Source organism: Bison bison, unplaced genomic scaffold (assembly GCF_000754665.1).
Source record: "Bison bison bison isolate TAMUID 2011002044 unplaced genomic scaffold, Bison_UMD1.0 scf7180017864057, whole genome shotgun sequence".
NCBI lineage: Eukaryota > Metazoa > Chordata > Mammalia > Artiodactyla > Bovidae > Bison > Bison bison.
In genome coordinates, this window is record NW_011494629.1 from 4,723,942 (window position 1) to 4,744,090 (window position 20,149).

The window sequence follows — 20,149 nt, forward strand, 5'->3', positions numbered from 1 at the left end:
GAAATTAAAAGATGCTTACTCTTTGGAAGGAAAGTTATGACCAACCTAGATAGCATATTGAAAAGCAAAGACATTACTTTGCCAACAAAGGTCCGTCTAGTCAAGGCTATGGTTTTTCCTGTGGTCATGTATGGATGTAGAGTTGGACTGTGGAGAAAGCTGAGTGCCGAAGAATTGATGCTTTTGAACTGTGGTGTTGGAGAAGACTCTTGAGAGTCCCTTGGACTGCAAGGAGATCCAACCAGTCCATTCTAAAGGAGATCAGCCCTGGAATTTCTTTGGAGGGAATGATGCTGAAGCTGAAACTCCAGTACTTTGGCCACCTCATGCGAAGAGTTGACTCATTGGAAAAGACTCTGATGCTGGGAGGGATTGGGGGCAGGAGGAGAAGGGGACGGCAGAGGATGAGATGGCTGAATGGCATCACTGACTCGATGGACATGGGTCTGGGTGAACTCTGGGAGTTGGTGGTGGACAGGGAGGCCTGGCATGCTGCAATTCATGGGGTCGCGAAGAGTCGGACACGACTGAGCGACTGAACTGAACTTAACTGAACTACAGTACTTTGTGCTGTGCTTAGAAAACAAGGGTGTTCAGTTGATAAATAAATTAATGAATGAAGGCATGTGTCAATGGCAAGGTAGGAAGAGGACTGTATATTCAGAGGACAATGACCAAGCATGAAAGCCAAAGTAAAAATTTCATACTGGAGGAAGTGATACATCAAACTGAAAAATAAAATTACCCTTATTGAGAGAACTTACAGTCCATAAAATTGGAATTTTTATTACTTAACTCAAAGTTCTAAAGCATATAGCCTACTTCTTTCAAAAATGTCAAATCTAATTAATTTACATGCTAACTAAGCATAATCTTTCCCTTGGTATATTCTGGTGATTTAATATATGGAAATTTAAGTTGAGAATCTATTCTAGGAGCCTTTCTGAATCCTTTTTAGAAAAGGAGCATAATCAGATCAGATCAGCCGACTCTCTGCGACCCCACGAATCGCAGCACTCCAGGCCTCCGTGTCTATCACCAACTCCGGGAGTTCACTGAGACTCACGTCCATTGAGTCAGTGATGCCATCCATCCATCCCATCCTCTGTCGTCCCCTTTAAAATTTGACAAACATTCCAACAAAGTGGCAAGTTACAGATGGATATCAGATCAATTTCATACTGTGCAGATCAATGGTTAGCAAAACAATAACTATCAACTGTTTCATTAAACAGAATAATCAAAACATGAGAATGGAAATGACAAGTAAAATTACTTCCAATTAAACACAACAACAACAAACTGTGGAAACTTCTTAAAGAGATGGGAGTATCTGCCTCTTGAGAAACCTGTATGCAGGTCAGGAAGCATTAGATAGAACTGGACATGGAACAACAGGCTGGTTCTAAATAGGAAAAGGAGTACGTCAAGGCTGTATATTGTCACCCTGCTTATTTAACTTCTATGCAGAGTACATCATGAGAAACGATGGACTGGATGAAGCACAAGCTGGAATCAAGATTCCTGGGAGAAATATCAAAAACCTCTGATATACATATGATACCACTCTTATGGCAGAAAGTAAAGAAGAACTAAAGAGCCTCTTGATGAAAGTGAAAGAGGAGAGTAAAAAAGTTGGCTTAAAACTCAACTTTCAGAAAACTAAGATCAAGGCATATGGTCCCATTACTTCATTGCAAATATGGGGTAACAGTGGAAACAGTGGCTGACTTTATTTTTCTGGGCTCCAAAATCACTGCAGATGGTGACTGCAGCCATGAAATTAAAAGATGCTTGCTCCCTGGAAGAAAGGCTATGACCAACCTAGACAGAATATTAAAAAGCAGAGACATTACTTTGCCAACAATGGTCCATCCTGTCAAAGCTATGGTTTTTCCAGTAGTCATGTATGGATGTGAGAGTTGGACTATAAAGCAAGCTGAGCACCAAAGAATTGATGCTTTTGAACTGTGGTGTTGGAGAAGACTCTTGAGAGTGAGTCACTTGGACTGCAAGGAGATCCAGTCAGTCAATCGTAAAGGAAATCAGTCCTGAATATTCATTGGAAGGAATGATGCTAAAGCTGAAACTCTAATACTGGCCAGCTGATACAAAGAACTGACTCATTTGAAAAGACCCTGATGCTGGGAAAGACCGAAGGTGAGAGGAGAAGGGGATGACAAGAGGATGAGATGGTTGGATGGCATCACCGACTCAATGGACATGAGTTTGAGTAAATTTCGGGAGCTGGTGATGGACAGGGAGACCTGGCGTGCTGCAGTCCATGGGGTCACAAAGAGTCAGAAACAACTGAGTGACTGAACTGACTGAAAACAGAATAAACAAAACATGAGAATGGAAATGACGAGTAAAATTATAACTATTTGAAGAAAACATAAATAAAGCAAATAAATGAATAGTAAATCAACTACTGAGAATATTCAAGAATTAAGAAAGTCAAATCTATAAATACATGCGGCACCTTAAATGACTCAGACCAGACTGACTTAAAACTTACATACTGAACATTCCAAAAGTAGCATAATATATTCTTAAATTCACATGGGACATTCTCCAGAAACATCATATGTTAAGCCACACAAAAGTCCTAATATATTTATGAAGGGTGAAATCATGTCAAACACATTTCCTGATGACAATGGTATGAAACTAGACATCAATTCTACGAGGACTGCTCAATTCTATGAGCAACTCTATGAGGAAAGTTCAGTGATATACAACTACCTCAAGAAATAAAATTTTCAAATATGCAACCAAACTCTATACCTTAAGGAACTAGAGAAACACACACTACAAAACAAAGCCCAAAGTTAGTAGAACGAGGGAAATAATAAACATCAGAGAGGAAATAAATGAAATAGAGACTAGCAAGGCAACAGACAAGGTTAATAAAACCAAAAGCTGATTCTTTGCCAATACAAACAAAATTAGAAAACCTTTAGTTAGATATAAAAGAAAGAAAGAAAGAAGGCTCAAACAAATAAAATCAGAAATAAAAGAGAACTTAAAGCGGATCAGTTCAGTTCAGTCGCTCAGTCATGTCCAACTCTTTGTGACCCCATGAACTGCAGCATGCCAGGCCACCCTGTCCATCACCAACTCCCGGAGTTCACCCAGACTCATGTCCATTAAGTCAGTGACGCCATCCAACCATCTCATCCTCTGTCATCCCTTTCTCCTCCCACCTTCAGTCTTTCCCAGCATCAGGGTCTTTTCAAATGAGTCAGCTCTTCGCATCAGGAGACCAAAGTATTGGAGTTTCAACTTCAACATCAGTCCTTCCAATGAACACCCAGGGCTGATCTCCCTTAGGATGGACTGGTTGGATCTCCTTGCAGTCCAAGAGACTCTCAAGAATCTTCTCCAACACCACAGTTCAAAAGCATCAATTCTTCGGTGCTCAGCTTTCTTTATAGTCCAACACTCACATCCATACATAACCACAGGAAAAACCATAGCCTTAACTAGATAGACCTTTGTTGACAAAGTAATGCCTCTGCTTCTTAATATGCTGTCTAGGTTGGTCAGAACTTTTCTTCCAAAGAGTAAGCGTCTTTTAATTTAATGGCTGCAGTCACCATTTGCAGTGATTTTGGAACCCAAAAAAAATAGTAAGCTACTGTTTCCACTGTTTCCCCATCTATCTGCCATGAAGTGATGGGACCGGATGCCATGTTCTTAGTTTTCTGAATGTTGAGCTTTAAGCCAACTTTTTCACTCTTCTCTTTCACTTTCATCAAGAGGCTCCTTCATTCTTTACTTTCTGCCGTAAGGGTGGTGTCATCTGCATATCTGAGGATATTGATATTTCTCCTGGAAATCTTGATTCCAGTTTGTGCTTCCTTCAACCCAGCGTTTCTCATGATGTACTCTGCATATAAGTTAAATAAGCAGGGTGACAATATACAGTCTTGACGTACTCCTTTTCCTATTTGGAACCAGTCTGTTGTTTCATGTCTAGTTCTAACTGTTGTTTCCTGACTTGCACACAGGTTTCTCAAGAGGCAGGTCAGGTGGTCTGGTATTCCCATCTCTTCCAGAATTTTCCAGTTAATTGTGATCCACACAGTCAAAGGCTTTGGCATAGTCAATAAAGCAGAAATAGATGTTTTTCTGGAACTCTCTTGCTTTTTTCAATGATCCAGCGGATGTTGGCAATTTGATCTCTGGTTCCTCTGCCTTTTCTAAATCCAGCTTGAACATCTGGAAGTTCACGGTTCACATATTGCTGAAGTCTGGCTTGGAGAATTTTAAGCATTACTTTACTAGTGTGTGAGATGAGTGCAGTTGTGCAGTAGTTTGAGCATTCTTTGGCATTGCCTTTCTTTGGGATTGGAATAAAAACTGACCTTTTCCAGTCCTATGGCCACTGCTGAGTTTTCCAAATTTGCTGATATATTGAGTGCAGCACTTTCACAGCATCATCTTTTAGGATTTGAAATAGCTCAACTGGAATTCCATCACCTCCACTAGCTTTGTTCGTAGTGATGCTTCCTAAGGCACACTTAGGCACATTCCAGGATCTCTGGCTTTACGTGAGTAATCACACCATTGTGATTATCTGAGTCGTGAAGATCTTTTTTGTATAGTTCTTCTGTGTATTCTTGCCACCTCTTCTTAATAAAGCAGATACCACAGATATAGAAAGGATTATAAGAGACTACTATGAATCATTTTATACCAACAAACTGGACAACTAGATGAAATTTATCATGTATCACTCTTAGAAACATACAGCCCACTAAGACTGATCTTAGTAATTCAGTTTTCTATTTTTTTTTTATTTCTAAGAAATAGAAAACGTGAACACAACAGCTCCAAGTAAGGAAATTGAATCAGTAACCAAAAACCTCCAAATAAAAGTTCAGGAACAGGCAGCTTCACTGGTAAAACCTGCCAAACATTCAACAAAGAATTAACACCAATACTTGTCAAACTCTTCAAAAAAATGCAAGACCCTGACATGCTTTCAAACTTACTTTATGAGGTCTGATACCAAGATCAATCAGGATACCACAAGAAAGGAAAATTATAGGCTATCTCCCTGATGAACATAAATACAAAAATCCTCAGTGACATATTAGCAAACTAAATCCAACAGTACATCAAAATGACCTTATACTTTGGACAAGTGAGATGTATTCCAGGGATGCAAGGATGATTCCACATATTCAAATCAATCACATGTTACAACACAGTGACAAAATGAAGAATAAAAATCATATAGTCATTTCAATGGAGCAGAAAAAGCATTTGAGGAAATTCAACATCCGTTTATGATAAAAACTCAACAAATTTGGTATAGAGGGAACATGCATCAATAAAGGCTATATATAACCAGTACACAAGTAAGATCATACTCAATGGTGAGAATTGAAAACGTTGCATGTGAGACAAAGCAAAGAAACAGAGATGTCCACTTCTACAGCTTTTATTCCCATAGCACTGAAAGTCCTAGCAAGAGGGGGAACAAATCCAAACTAGAAAGGAAGTAAATTGTTGCTATTTGCCAATGACATAGAAATATGTAGAAAACCCTAAACACTCCACCAGAAAAGTGAAAAAACTGATAGAAAAACTGAGCAAAGTTAGAGGATATTCAATCCAATACAAAAAATTTATTTTATTTTTATATACTAACAACAAACTATTAGAAAGAGAAATTAAGCAAACAATCCCATTTGTAATTATATCAAAAAGAATAAAACAACTAGGAAAATTTAAACAAATATAAGACTTGTATACTGAAAACTACGAGATATTGATTAAAAAATTTTTAATGTCATAGATAAGTGGAAAGAAAATCCATGCTCATGGACGAATAAATATTGTTAAGAAATCAATAAATGCTGCTGAAAAAACAGGATACCACATGCAAAAGAATGAAACTGGGCTACTATCTTATACCACACACAAAAATGAACTCAAAATGGATTGAAGATTTGAAACTAAGACCTGAAACCATAGAACTTCTGAGGAAAACATAGGCTGTAAGCCCTTTAACATCTTGACAATGATTTTTTTGAATTAACACCAAAAGCAAAAACAAAAAAGCAGGACTCTATCAAGCCAAAAAGCTTCCCAGCAAAGGAAATCAACAAAATGAAAATGAAACCTACTGAATGGAAGAAAATATTTGCAGATCATGTATATAACAAGGGGTTAATATCCAAAGTATATGAAGACTATAACAGCAGAAAATCAAACAAGTAGCATCATTTGCAAGACGATAAACTAAAGAAATAGTGTATAGTATGCAAAATACTGGAAAAATTTTTTGTCTAATCACCAATGAAATTGCAGCTGATTCTGGTATTATGATTGCTAGAAAAATCATCCTTCTCTGCCTTAATCTGATTATGAATTGTATATAGAATGACTAAACTTTTACCATACAAGATGGTAGTATTTTTAAAGTTTTGCCAAACAAGACAGTAGTATTTGATTCATCTTCATAAAGACTGAATTTCAATCTTAAGAGCCTAAATCTAAATAATCGTTCCAAGAATTAGTATTTGAAATGCAAAGTTTGTATCTTTTCCTCTAGGAATTTATTCTTGGCACAAAATCTTTATTTCACACATTCTTGGATGATTTATTCACCCTTGAAAATGTTAAAAATATATGTAAGATGTATCATGTAACACACATACATAAGTCAAACTCATCACTCCTTAACTGATAACATTTAAATTCATTAAAAGGATATTTTAAAATGGTTCTAGCATTAATTTTTCAGGATTCCACTGCAATTTTGGCATGAGCATAATAAATACAAGGAAATTTATTTCTCTTCCAGCTATTTCATAGACTATGTTTTAAAAATGCACAAAGTTTTAAGTCAATCAAAACAAATTTATCTTTCATAAATTTCATCACACAAAATTATAATTGTTGTTCACATAGGCTTCGGGGGGATATTGTAGGATATAACTGCTAATCTCATCAAAACCCTTCTTTACAGAATTTCAGTTCTAATGACCAACTAAATTCATTTACTGATGTCATTAAAACAAAAGAATATAAAAATATATATCTAATATAGGTAAAATGCTTGGAAGGGCACTACCAAATACCCTTCATAACATTTTTGAAGACATATTTGAGGACCTGAGGAACTCATCCTTTACCTATGTAAAAGAAAACTCCTCCCTACCCAAAAAAAAAAAAACCCACAAAGTGAATTTTCCTAGAAGAAACCTAAATACAACAACAACCAACAAGATAAAACAATAATTTAAGCTCAACAAAGAACAGGCAGTTGGAAGGACTGGGTCATGCAAAGTAATGGCATGTTAAATGTAACTAGATTAAATTATCCAACTAAAAGACAGTGTGGTTGATTAGATTAAAAAAAAAAAAAACCCAAATATATACTACCTACAAGAGATTCACTTCAGCTTTAAAGACACATATAGACTGAAGATGAGTGAATGGAAAATGATATTCCATGCAAATGGAAACCAAAAAAAAGCAGGCATAGCTCTTTTATGTCATACAAAATAGGCTTTAACCCAAGCACTGTAAGAAGAGTGCTTGAATTGACAAAGAGTCAATTTAAGAGGATGTAACAACTATATTTATACACCCAATATCAGAATATCTAAATATATAAGGCAAATTATTAACAGACCTGAAGAGAAAAAAAGGTCAGCAATAAGCGACTTCAACACTTCACCTTCAACTATGGATCACTCAGAGAGGAACACTGAACCTAAACTATGCTTGGATCAGACTGACCTAAGGACACATACAAGATACATCTAACAATAGCAGAATACATATTCTTCCCAAGCACATATGGAACATTCTCCAGGATAAACAAAATATTAGAACACAAGACAAATCTTAATAAACTTTAGAGAACTAAAATCATATTAAACATCTTATTTGACCTCAATGGTATAAAATCAATCAAAGGGGAAAACTAAAAAATTCACAAATAAAATGCTCCTCAACAAACAGTGGGTTGAAGAAGAAATAAAAAATGAAATTAAAAATACCTAAGACAAATGAAAACTGAAATAGAACATACCAAAACGTATGGGACACACAGCCAAAGGAGTTATGAGAGGGAAGTATACAGTGATAAGTGCCTACACACACACACACACACAAAGATATCATATAAACAACTAAAATTTACACCTCAAGAATTTAGAAAAAGAACAAATTAAGCTCAAAGTTAGTAAAGGGCAAGAAATAACAAAAAATCAGAAAGTATAAATGAAATAGAGAGTAGATAATACAAAAGATGAATAAAGCTAAGGGCTGTTTTTTTTTTTTTTAAAGATACTGACAAAACTGACACCTTTAGACTAAGAAAAAGAGAGAAGATTCAAATAAATATAATTAGAATGAAGGACATATTACAAATAATAACCCAGAAATATAAAGAATAATAAAAATTACTCTGCATAATTATATACCAACAAATCAGATAAACCAGAATAAATGGTAGGTAGAAACAAATTCCTATAAACATACAACCTACCAAGACTGAATCATGAAGAAACAGAAAATTTGAACAGAAGAATTACTGGTATGAAGATTCAATCAGTAACCAATACCTCCAAACAACAAAAATCTAGGACCAAACACCTTTGCTGGTAAATTCTACCAAATAAAACCAGTTCTTTGCAAATTCTTCCAACAACAACAACAAAAAGGAGATGATGCTTCCAAACTCATTCACAAAGCCAGCATTATCCTGATACCAAAACCAGATAAGGATACCACAAGAAAGGAAAACAGGCTAATATGCCCAATGAACATAAATGCAAAAAATCTTCAATGAAATATTAGCAAACTAAATTCAACAATACATTAAAAGGATCATACACCATCAAGTGCGATTTATTCCAGGGATACAAGGATGGTTCAACATACTCAAATCAATATGAAAACAAAGTGAAAAACTGTACTTGAACTCTTGAAAACTTAAAACACATTAAGAATTATAATGTTTCATTAGGGTCAAATTAAATTTGACACTAAGAATGTGTTTATGCTACTGAAAATAATAGGAAATTTAAAGTAACTATAATTATTACTAATAATACCTTAGGCCAAAGCTTCTCAAAATTTTACACTGAAATGCCCCAAATTATAGACAAGAGTCTATAGACAAGACCTTCTCAGAAATTCTATGTATGAGAATTATATAAAAGATACGGTTTTACAACTTGTAGAAAGTAGTTTATTACCATAACAAGATAAGGATTTCATGAAATCACTTCAACTTTATTTTTATCCAGTTTCCTGGATGCTGAGGACAAAAGTCAGACACATACCTCTGTGTCTGTGTGTGCGTGCGTGCGCATGCACGCTCACAAGCTCAGTTGCACAGTCATGTTCAACTCTTTGCGATTCTGTGGACGATAGCCCATTGAGCTCCTCTGTCCAGAGTTTTCCAGGCAAGAATACTGGAGCAGGTTGCCATTTCCTACTCCAGGGGATCTTCCTGACCCACGGACTGAACTCACATCTCCCCTGTCTCCTGCACTGGCAAGTGGATTCTTTACCACTGAGTCACCCAGGAAACTGCACACATACCTACAATACACCTTTTTTGTGGATTTCTTTTTTTTTTTTTAAGAAATCTCTTATTTTTTTTTAAGAATTATGTATAAGATATTCATAAATGTATATTTACAAAGGAGAAAGCTTAAGAATGGTTATGAATAGCATTAACAGTCACATGGTCACGGACAGACAAGCCTAGATCTTAGCTCTTCTGACTCCAACCTCAATGGCCCTTGTTCAGGGAAGATTTGTTTCATATTTTCAGGAAGTGGTTATTTTGCTAAGCAACTTCATCAGGACATAACTTTGATAGAAATATCTACAACTGTCTGTTTTTCATTCTCAAATAAATAAAACAATACAATGGACTTCAATTAACTTTACATACACATTCATGGAAATTTAACAAATTAATCAAATTAACTGAAAATTTTGACAAGCAAAAGATTGAAAGCTTCCCCAAAATTCAAACAAACTATATTTTACTATTTTGAGAGTAAATCAAATCTAATTTAAGGATGAAACTGGTAATCCTTCAGAAATTAGGTTTATAAAACAAACATTTAGTGTCTATAAATTCGTTTTAAATTTATACTATAATGTGTAATGTTTCAAAGTTTCTATACACCTTTGCAATACCAGCTTCATAAAGTTTACATTTCTAGATATCTTACCTTTTTTGCTGTAGAAGGGGGATCCTTTTTCATATTTCTCAGTAAAAACTCTGGCATGTTATTTTCAATATCTTCACGAGTTCCCTTTTTACCCAAAACTGCAGCTAAAAATGAAATAACCTAGGGAGGAAAAAATCCAACAGTTTTAATCACTGTGTATTGTGATGGACAAAATTTTATGACTCACATGAACAGCTACTCAATTAGGGAGAATATGAGTGTGTACAAATAGATTTGCTAGGAAGAAAAACAATATGAATCACTAATATTGGTTTTCTTTATTTGCATTAATAAACAAAAATATAATATAAAAGTTACCACTGAATGCAATAAAGCAAAAATCCTCACACTGCCATCTCTTCCATGATAATTCTTTAAATAGATATATTTTATTGAAGTATAGTTGACTTACAATGTTGTGCACTCTACGAATTCTTTCTCAGTCTCATTAGCTGAGATATTTTCTTATGTATTTCTATTCATGGAATCTATCTCTTCATTATTGGCTATTACAATAAACTATGTACATTCCTTTCTCCTTGTAGAAAACAAACTCCTTAAGGGAATAATATTTGGTTAATAAGTTTGTCTATTTTTCTGTATCCAATAAATATAGGTAACTCAAGGATGCATATTACAATACCTAAGGTAATCACTAGAGAAAAATACAAGTGTGTAACTACTAATCTGCTATGGGAAGAATAATAGAATAATATGAACATATTTATTCAAAAAGAGGATGAAAATGAATAGATGACATGCAATCAATAAAAAGCATATAGTAAAACAGTAGGTTTAAATCTAAATATATTTAGAGGGATATATGTAAATGTATAATTGAACCACTTTTCTGTACACCTGAAACTAACACATCGTAAATCAACTATACTCCAATATCAAATAAAAAATTTAAAATAAATCACCTATTTAGATTTATTTTAAATTTTTTATTTGATATTACATGGATGTGAATTACATGGAAGTAGACTAAATAGTTTAATTAAAAGACAAAAGATTTTCAGAAACAAAACATGTGTGCTTTACACACAAAAAACCTAAGACATAGAGAAAATTGTAAGTGAAAAAAATGAAAAAAAAGATAGATCATGCAAACAAAAACCAAAGAAAGTTCATATAGTTATATTAATATCAGATAAGTGAAGTCGCTCAGTCGTGTCCTACTCTTTGCAACCCCATGGACTGTAGTCTACCAGGCTCCTCCCTCCATGGGATTCTCCAGGCAAGAGTACTGGAGTGGGTTGCCATTTCTTTCTCCAGGGGATCTTCCCGACCGAGGGATCAAACCCAGGGATTGAACCCAGGTTGCCCACATTCCAGGCAGACACTTTAAACTCTGAGCCATCAAGCATTACTAAATTACAGAGGGACACGATATTGATAAAAATTATTTCATTTGCAAGTTGTAAGAAGTGTTAATTATTAAAGAAAAAAAATGCACTGAAACAAAATAAGTAGACAAATTCATAAGCACAGTGATATATTTTGAAATAACTTAATGTAAAGATATAGAATGTATTAGTAAAATGATAAACAAACTTGACCTAATATACATCTGAAAGACGATAGTAAACTATAGCAAAACATACTTTATACTTAAAGTACACATAAAATAATTACCAAAATTGATATGGAAAGTCATAGAACAAATCTTAATCCGTCCAATAGACAAAAATCATACAGTTATGTTCTTTGGTCACAGTATAAGAAATTTTAAAAAATAGAAAATCCCCAAATATTTGAAAAGTAAGGAATATATTTTAAACTAGAATTCACAACGGAAATTAGAAAATATTTAAGATGAATAACAGTGTGTAATAATCACATATTAAACTTATGAAATACACTTAAATACATGCCTTATGGACTTAAATGCATATGGACACACATTAGGACATAAAAGGAGCTGTTAATAAAATACCTAACCATAGATCTGAAAAATTTATAAAAATAACAGAATTTATTTCAATGAAAATTTTATTTAAATTTTAAGAAAACTTAAATACACAAAAATAGAATTATAAAACATGAAAAAGCATAAAATAAAAAGGACTGACAAAGCCAAATGACCATACTATGAAAAGATTTTTTAAAGTGATAACTCCCTAGAAAATTGATAAAAAGAAAAAGAGAAACTAAGATAACAGGCAAACACACACACAAAATATGTATAGTACAAAATAAACAATGTTATGTTAATACCTATGAAATTTCAGGTGAAATGGAAAACCAGAACTTACCAACAATGAAACAAGAAACAGAAATTTTACATACTGAAATAACTATTAAGTTCAGTTCAGTTCAGTCGCTCAGTCGTGTCCGACTCTCTGCGACCCCATGAATCGCAGCATGCCAGGCCTCCCTGTCCATTACCAGCTCCCGGAACTCACTCAAACTCACGTCCATCGAGTTGGTAATGCCATCCAGCCATCTTATCCTCTATCATCCCCTTCTCCTCCTGCCCCCAATCCCTCCCAGAATCAGAGTCTTTTCCAATGAGTCAAGTCTTCGCATGAGGTGGCCAAAGTACTGGAGTTTCAGCTTTAGCATCATTCCTTCCAAACAACACCCAGGGCTGATCTCCTTTAGAATGGACTGGGTGGATCTCCTTGCAGTCCAAGGAACCCTCAAGAGTCTTCTCCAATACCACAGTTCAAAAGCATCAATTCTTCGGCGCTCAGCTTTCTTCATAGTCCAACTCTCACATCCATACATGACCACTGGAAAAACCACAGCCTTGACTAGACGGACCTTTGTTGGCAAAGTAATGTCTCTGCTTTTGAATATGCTATCTAGGTTGCTCATAACTTTCCTTCCAAGGAGTAAGCGTCTTTTAATTTCATGGCTGCAGTCACCATCTGCAGTGATTTTGGAGCCCAAAAAAATAAAGTCTGACACTGTTTCCACTGTTTCCCCGTCTATTTCCCATGAAGTGATGGGATCAGATGCCATGATCTTTGTTTTCTGAATGTTGAGCTTTAAGCCAACTTTTTCACTCTCCTCTTTCAATTTCATCATGAGGCTTTTTAGTTCCTCTTCACTTTCTGCCATAAGGGTGGTGTCATCTGCATCTGAGGTTATTGATATTTCTCCTGGCAATCTTGATTTCAGCTTGTGCTTCTTCCAGCCCAGTGTTTCTCATGATGTACTCTGCACAGAAGTTAAATAAGCAGGGTGACAGTATACAGCCTTGATGTACTCCTTTTCCTATTTGGAACCAGTCTGTTGTTCCATGTCCAGTTCTAACTGTTGCTTCCTGACCTGCATATAGGTTTCTCAAGAGGCAGGTCAGGCGGTCTGGTATGCTCATCTTTTTCAGAATTTTCCACAGTTTATTGTGGTCCACACAGTCAAAGGCTTTGGCATAGTCAATAAAGCAGAAATAGATGTTATTCTGGAACTCTCTTGCTTTTTCGATGATCCAGCGGATGTTGGCAATTTGATCTCTGGTTCCTCTGCCTTTTCTAAAACCAGCTTGAACATCAGCAAGTTCATGGTTCACGTATTGCTGAAGCCTGGCTTGGAGAATTTTGAACGTGTGAGATGAGTGCAATTGTGTGGTAGTTTGAGCATTCTTTGGCATTGCCTTTCTTTGGGATTGGAATGAAAACGGACCTTTTCCAGTCCTGTGGCCACTGCTGAGTTTTCCAAATTTGCTGGCATATTGAGTCAGCACTTTCACGGCATCATCTTTCAGGATTTGAAATAGCTCAACTGGAATTCCATCACCCCCACTAGCTTTGTTCATAGTGATGCTTTCTAAGGCCCACTTGACTTCACATTCCAGGATGTCTGGCTCTAGGTGAGTGATCATACCATCGTGATTATCTGGGTCATGAAGATCTTTTTTGTACAATTCTTCTGTGTATTCTTGCCACCTCTTCTTAATATCTTCTGCTTCTGTTAGGTCCATACCATTTCTGTCCTTTATCGAGCTCATCTTTGCATGAAATGTTCCCTTGGTATCTCTAATTTTCTTGAAGAGATCTCTAGTCTTTCGCATTTTATTGTTTTCCTCTATTTCTTTGCCCTGATCACTGAAGAAGGCTTTCTCATCTCTCCTTGCTATTCTTTGGAACTCTGCATTCAGATGGGTATATCTTTCGTTTTCTCCTTTGCCTTTCGCTTCTTTTTCATAGCTATCTGTAAGGCCTCCTCAGACAGCCATTTTGCCTTTTTGCATTTCTTTTTCTTGGGGATGGTCTTGATCACTGCCTCCTGTACAATCACGACTCTCCATCCATAGTTCTTTAGGTACTCTGTCTTTCAGATCTAAGCCCTTGAATCTATTTGTCACTTTCACTGTATACTTGTAAGCGATTTGATTTAGGTCATAACTGAATGGTCTAGTGGTTTTCCCTACTTTCTTCACTTTAAGTCTGAATTTGGCAATAAGGAGTTCACGATCTGAGCCACAGTCAGTTCCCAGTCTTGTTTTTGCTGACTGTATAGAGCTTCTCCATCTTTGGCTGCAAAGAATATAATCAGTCTGATTTCAGTATTGACCATCTGGTGATGTCCACGTGTAGAGTCTTCTCTTGTGTCGTTGGAAGAGGGTATTTGCAATGACCCGTGCGTTCTCTTGGCAAAACTCTGTTAGCCATTGCCCTGCTGCATTCTGTACTCTAAGGCCAAATTTGCCTGTTACTCCAGGTATTTCTTGACTTCTCTGTGTTAAACAGTAAATCCTTGTTGCTTTATTTATGTATGTATGTGTGTGTGCATACCAAGTCGCTTCAGTCATGTCCGACTCTTTGCAACCCTGCGGACTGTAGTCTGCCAGGCTCCTCTGTCTATGAGATTCTCTAGGCAAGAATACGCGAATGGGTTGCCATGCCCTCCTCCAAAGGAACTTCCCGATCCAGGGATTGAACCCCTGTCTCTTAAGTCTCCTACATTGACAGGCAGGTTCTTTACCACCAGTGCCACCTGAGAAACCCATTTTATGTATAGTAGTTTGTATCTGTTAATCAATCCCATATTGCTATTTTGTCCCTCCTTCTTCTTATTTCCCTTTGGTTACTATAAGTTTATTTTCCATGTCTCAGAGTGTGTTTCTGTTTTATATATATATATATATATTAGGTTGTCCAAAAGTTCCTTCAGTTTTTAAGTAAAAAGAAAAGACATATTTTTTTCATTTTCACCAAGAACTTTGTTGAAAAATGAATTCACCATTTTGTTCCACTACCTTCTGCCATTGTTCAGGCAACTTAATTCGTCTTCCCAAAACTTTTTACCTTTTAAAGCAATGAACTATTGCAGGTGTCTTTTTTAGCCTTACAGAGAACTGAATTTTTTTTCAATTAAGAAAATTTTGTATAGTCTAAAATAAATGGAAATCTGAAGGTGCAATGTCTGGTGAAGACAGCAGATGAATCAGAACTTCTCAGCCAAGCTTTAACAGTTTTTGCCTGGTCATTTCCAAGACATAATATTGAAATTAGGCCTGTTAATACCCTATAATTATCTCTAAGGGTTCAAGCGACAGGGAGAGTCACTCATGTCTCACTTTAAATCAAAATACAAAAATGATTAAGCTCAGTGAGGAATGCATGTCAAAAGCCACCAACAACAAGAAACCCACCAAACAGCCAAGTTGTGAATGCAAAGGAGAAGTTCTTGAAGGTAATGAAAAGTGCTAGTCCAGTGAACACATGAATGACAAGAAAATGAAACAGCCTTACAGCTGATATTGAGAGGAAAGTTTGATTGACCTGAATAGAAGATCAAACAAGCCACAATACTCCCTTAAAGCCAAAGCCTAATCTAGAGCAAGGCTCTCTTCACTTCTATGAAGGCTGAGAGAAGGGAGGATGCTTCAGAGTAAGCCATCTCCATAACATAAAACTGCAAGGTGAAGCAGCAAGTGCTAATGCACAAGCTACAGCAAAACACCTAGATCTAGCTAACTAATTAATGATGGTGGCTATATTAAATGACAGATTTTTAATACAGGCAAAATAGCTGTATATTAGAAGATGCCATCTAAGACTTTCATAGCTAGAGAGGAGAAGTAATGCCAGGCTTCAAAACTTCAAAGGAATGGCTGAGCCTCTTAGGGGCTAATGCAGCTGGTAACTTAAAGTTGAAGCCAATGCTCATTTACCATTCTGGAAACTCTGGGGCCCTTAAGAATGACGATAAATCTATTCTGTGCACATGTGTGCTAAGTCACCTCAGTCATCTCTGACTCTTTGCAACTCTATGGACTGTAGCCTGCCAGGCTCCTCTGTCCATGGAATTCTTCAGGGAAGAATACTGGAGTGTGTTGCCATGTCCTCCTCCAGGGGATCTTCCCAACCCAGGGGTTGAACCTGTGTCTCTTAAGTCTCCTGCATTGGTAGGTGGGTTTTTTACCACTAGTGCCACCTGGGAAGCCCAAATCCATTCTACCTATGCTCTAGTGATAAAATAACAAAGCCTGGATGACAGCACATCTGTTCACAACATAGCTGACTAAGTATTTTAAGCCCACTGTTGAGATCTACCATTCAGAAAAAAAAAGTTTCCTTTCAAAACATTACTGCTCATCGACAATGTACTTGTTAACCCATGAATTCTAGTGGAGATGTACAATAAAATCAGTGTTGCTTTTATATCCGCTAACACAAAATCTATTCTCCAGCCCATAGATTAGAAATCATTTCAATTTTCAAGTCTATTTAAGAAATATACTACATGAGGTTATAGCTGCCATAGATAGTGAGTCCTCTGACAGACCTGGGCAAAGTAAATTGAAAACCTTCTGGAAAGGTCTTATTATTCTGAATGCCATTAAGAATTCATGATTCATGGAAAGAGGTCAAAATATCAACATTAACAAGAATTTAGAAGTTGATTACAATCCTCATGGATGATTCTTGTATGGTTCAAGACTTCAGTGGAGGAGGTAACTACAGATGTGGTGCAAATACCAAAAGAACTAGAGTTAGAGCCTGATGACGTAACTGAATTGCTACAATATCATGAGAAAACCACAAAGGATGAGGAGGTGCTTCATATTACTTATGTAAAGAAAGTGATTTCTTGAGATGGAATCTAATTTGAGGGAAGGTACTGTGAAGATTGTTGAAATGACAGCAAAGGATTTAAAATATTAAACGGATGCTGGGCTGGATGAATCACAAGCTGGAATCACGACTGCTAGGAGAAATATCAACCTCAGATATACAGATGATACCACTCAAAAGGCAGAAAGTGAAGAAGAACTAAAGAGCCTGTTGATGAGGATGAAAGAGGAGAGTGAAAAAGCTGGCTTAAACTCAACATTCAGAAAACAAAGATCATGGTATCAGGTCCCATCTCTTCATGGCAAACAGATGGGGAAGAAGTGGAAACTGACAGATTTTCTTTTCCTGGGCTCCAAAATCACTGTGGACAGTGACTGCAGCCATGAAATTAAAAGATGCTTGCTCCTTGGAATGAAAGCTATGACAAACTTAGCATATTAAAATGCAGAGACATTACTTTGCCAACAAAGGTCTATATAGTCAAAGCTATGGCTTTTCCAGTAGTCATGTATGAATGTGAGAGTTGGACCATAAAGAAGGCTGAGCACTGAAGAACTGATGCTTTTGAACTGTGATGCTAGAGAAGACTCTCGAGAGTCCATTAGATTGCAAAGAGATCAAATCAGTTGATCTTAAAGGAAATCAGTCCTGAATATTCACTGGAAGGATTGAGGCTGAAGCTCCAACAGTGTGGCCACCTGATGCAAAGAGGTGATTCACTGGAAAAGACCCTGATTGCTGGGAAAGATTCAGGACAGGAGGAGAAGGCTTAGCAGGCCACAGCTTAGCAACTGAACAACAACAAAAGCAGTGGCAGAGTATTTTTTAAATTAAGGTATAGACATCATTTTTTTAGACACAGTGCTATTTATTGCATGCTTACTAGGCTATCAGTTCAGTTCAGTCACTCAGTCGTGTCCGACTCTTTGTGACCCCATGGATTGCAGCACGCCAGGCCTCCCTGTCTATCACCAACTCCCGGAGTCCACCCAAACTCTTGTCCATCGAGTCGGTGATGCCATCCAGCCATCTCATCCTCTGTCGTCCCCTTCTCCTCCTGCCCCCAATCCCTCCCAGCATCAGGGTATTTTCCAATGAGTCAACTCTTCGCATGAGGTGGCCAAAGTATTGGAGTTTCAGCTTTAGCATCAGTCCTTCCAAAGAACACCCAGGGCTGATCTCCTTTAGAATGGACTGGTTGGATCTCCTTGCAGTCCAAGGGACTCTCAAGAGTCTTCTCCAACACCATAGTGCAAAAGCATCAATTCTTCGGGGCTTAGCTTTCTTCACAGTCCAACTCTCACATCCATACATGACCACTGGAAAAACCATAGCCTTGACTGGATGGACCTTTGTTGGCAAAGTAATGTCTCTGCTTGTGAATATGCTGTCTAGGTTGGTCATATAACACAGTGTAAATATAACTTTTATGTATACTAGGAAACCAAAAAATTCTTGTGACTTGCCTTATTATGCTGTCACTTTACTACAGTGATCTGGAAATGAACCCACAATATCTCTGAGGTATTCCTATATATTTCTAACCATGACAATTCATAATTCAATCTGCTCATCTAACATGATATAAAATATTAGCTCTAACTTGTCAAATTCCATGAAACAAAGATATATAAAATGCCTATTTTATTGAAGAATCTCATCTTTAGAAGAAGTTCCATAAAAGTGATTAAATTTGTAAGCTCTAATTATGGATTAGCTTTACTTAATTCACTAAATACATTAGTGATTTTAAAGAAAAATCTTTACATCCCTTTAATTTATTTATTGGCCATGCCATGCTACTTACAGGATCTTAGTTCCCTGACCAGAGACTGATCCCAGGCCCTTGGCAGTGAAAGCATGGAATTCTAACCACAGGGAATTCCCATACTTAATTCACTAAATACATTAAAAATTTTAAAGAAAAACCTTTGCATCCCTTTTAAATAATCCACACTCCTTCCTAACAGATTAGTTACCTACCCCCAAAAAGTGACTTGAAATGAAAATAAATTTGAATTTATTTGAGAATACACATAACTAGAGGAGTTAACGTAAAATCACTGACAAACTTTTTACCTCATTATTTTAAGGTAATGTAGCAGCAATGTGTCGACATCCAAAAAGCAGATAGACATAGGGAGAATGGAAAGAACAGCACAGATGGAGTTTATGTACCAGCAGTGTGCTGCTGCTGCTGCTGCTAAGTCGCTTCAGTCGTGTCCGACTCTGGGCGACCCCAGAGACGGCAGCCCACCAGGCTCCCCTGTTCCTGGGATTCTTCAGGCAAGAACACTGGAGTGGGTTGCCATTTCCTTCTCCAATGCATGAAAGTGAAAAGTGAAAGTGAAGTCGCTCAGTGGTGTCCGACCCTCAGCAACCCCATGGACTGTAGCCCACCAGGCTCCTCCATCCATGGGGTTTTCCAGGTCAAAGTACTGGAGTGGGTTGCCATTCTCCAACCAGCAGTGTAAACAGCACTAATTACTTCGACCCTCATCTTTGTTGACAAGCCCAAGAGAAGAAAGGGGAACTGGAAAACCAGTCATTTGGGACTGGGAAAAGGAAACTGGGAAACTGTCATTTGAGCACAACTCCAAGAGAGCAAAGGGAATACATAATTTTGTGTAGATCTAGCCCTCTCTGTTGGAGAAGGAAATGGCAACCCACTCCAGTGTTCTTGCCTGGAGAATCCCAGGGACGGCAGAGCCTGGTGGGCTGCCGTCTATGGGGTCGCACAGAGTCGGACACAACTGAAGCGACTTAGCAGCTTAGCAGTCCTCTCTATCACTCATATTAGCACAGTAGAGGTCTATCAAAACCTTAATTCACAGAAGTGAACAACATATTTACAATGCTAGTTTACAAAACTAATCTGAAAGAAAAAAAAAGAGAATC

At 36.9% G+C, this 20,149-nt stretch overlaps 1 protein-coding gene across 4 annotated transcripts in view; it reads right to left on the reverse strand.

Annotated features, from left to right (window-relative positions):
- LOC104985718 (DNA excision repair protein ERCC-6-like 2) overlaps positions 1 to 20,149 on the reverse strand; it is a 158,752-nt gene that overhangs the window by 129,684 nt on the left and 8,919 nt on the right. For 3 of the 4 annotated variants that reach the window (XM_010836019.1, XM_010836018.1, XM_010836022.1), the window contains exon 3: positions 10,221 to 10,340. In XM_010836019.1, coding sequence (XP_010834321.1) covers positions 10,221 to 10,340 — 120 coding nt within the window. Of the gene's footprint in view, positions 1 to 10,220; positions 10,341 to 20,149 lie in introns of those variants that run through there. The other variant, XM_010836021.1, reaches the window with a different exon arrangement.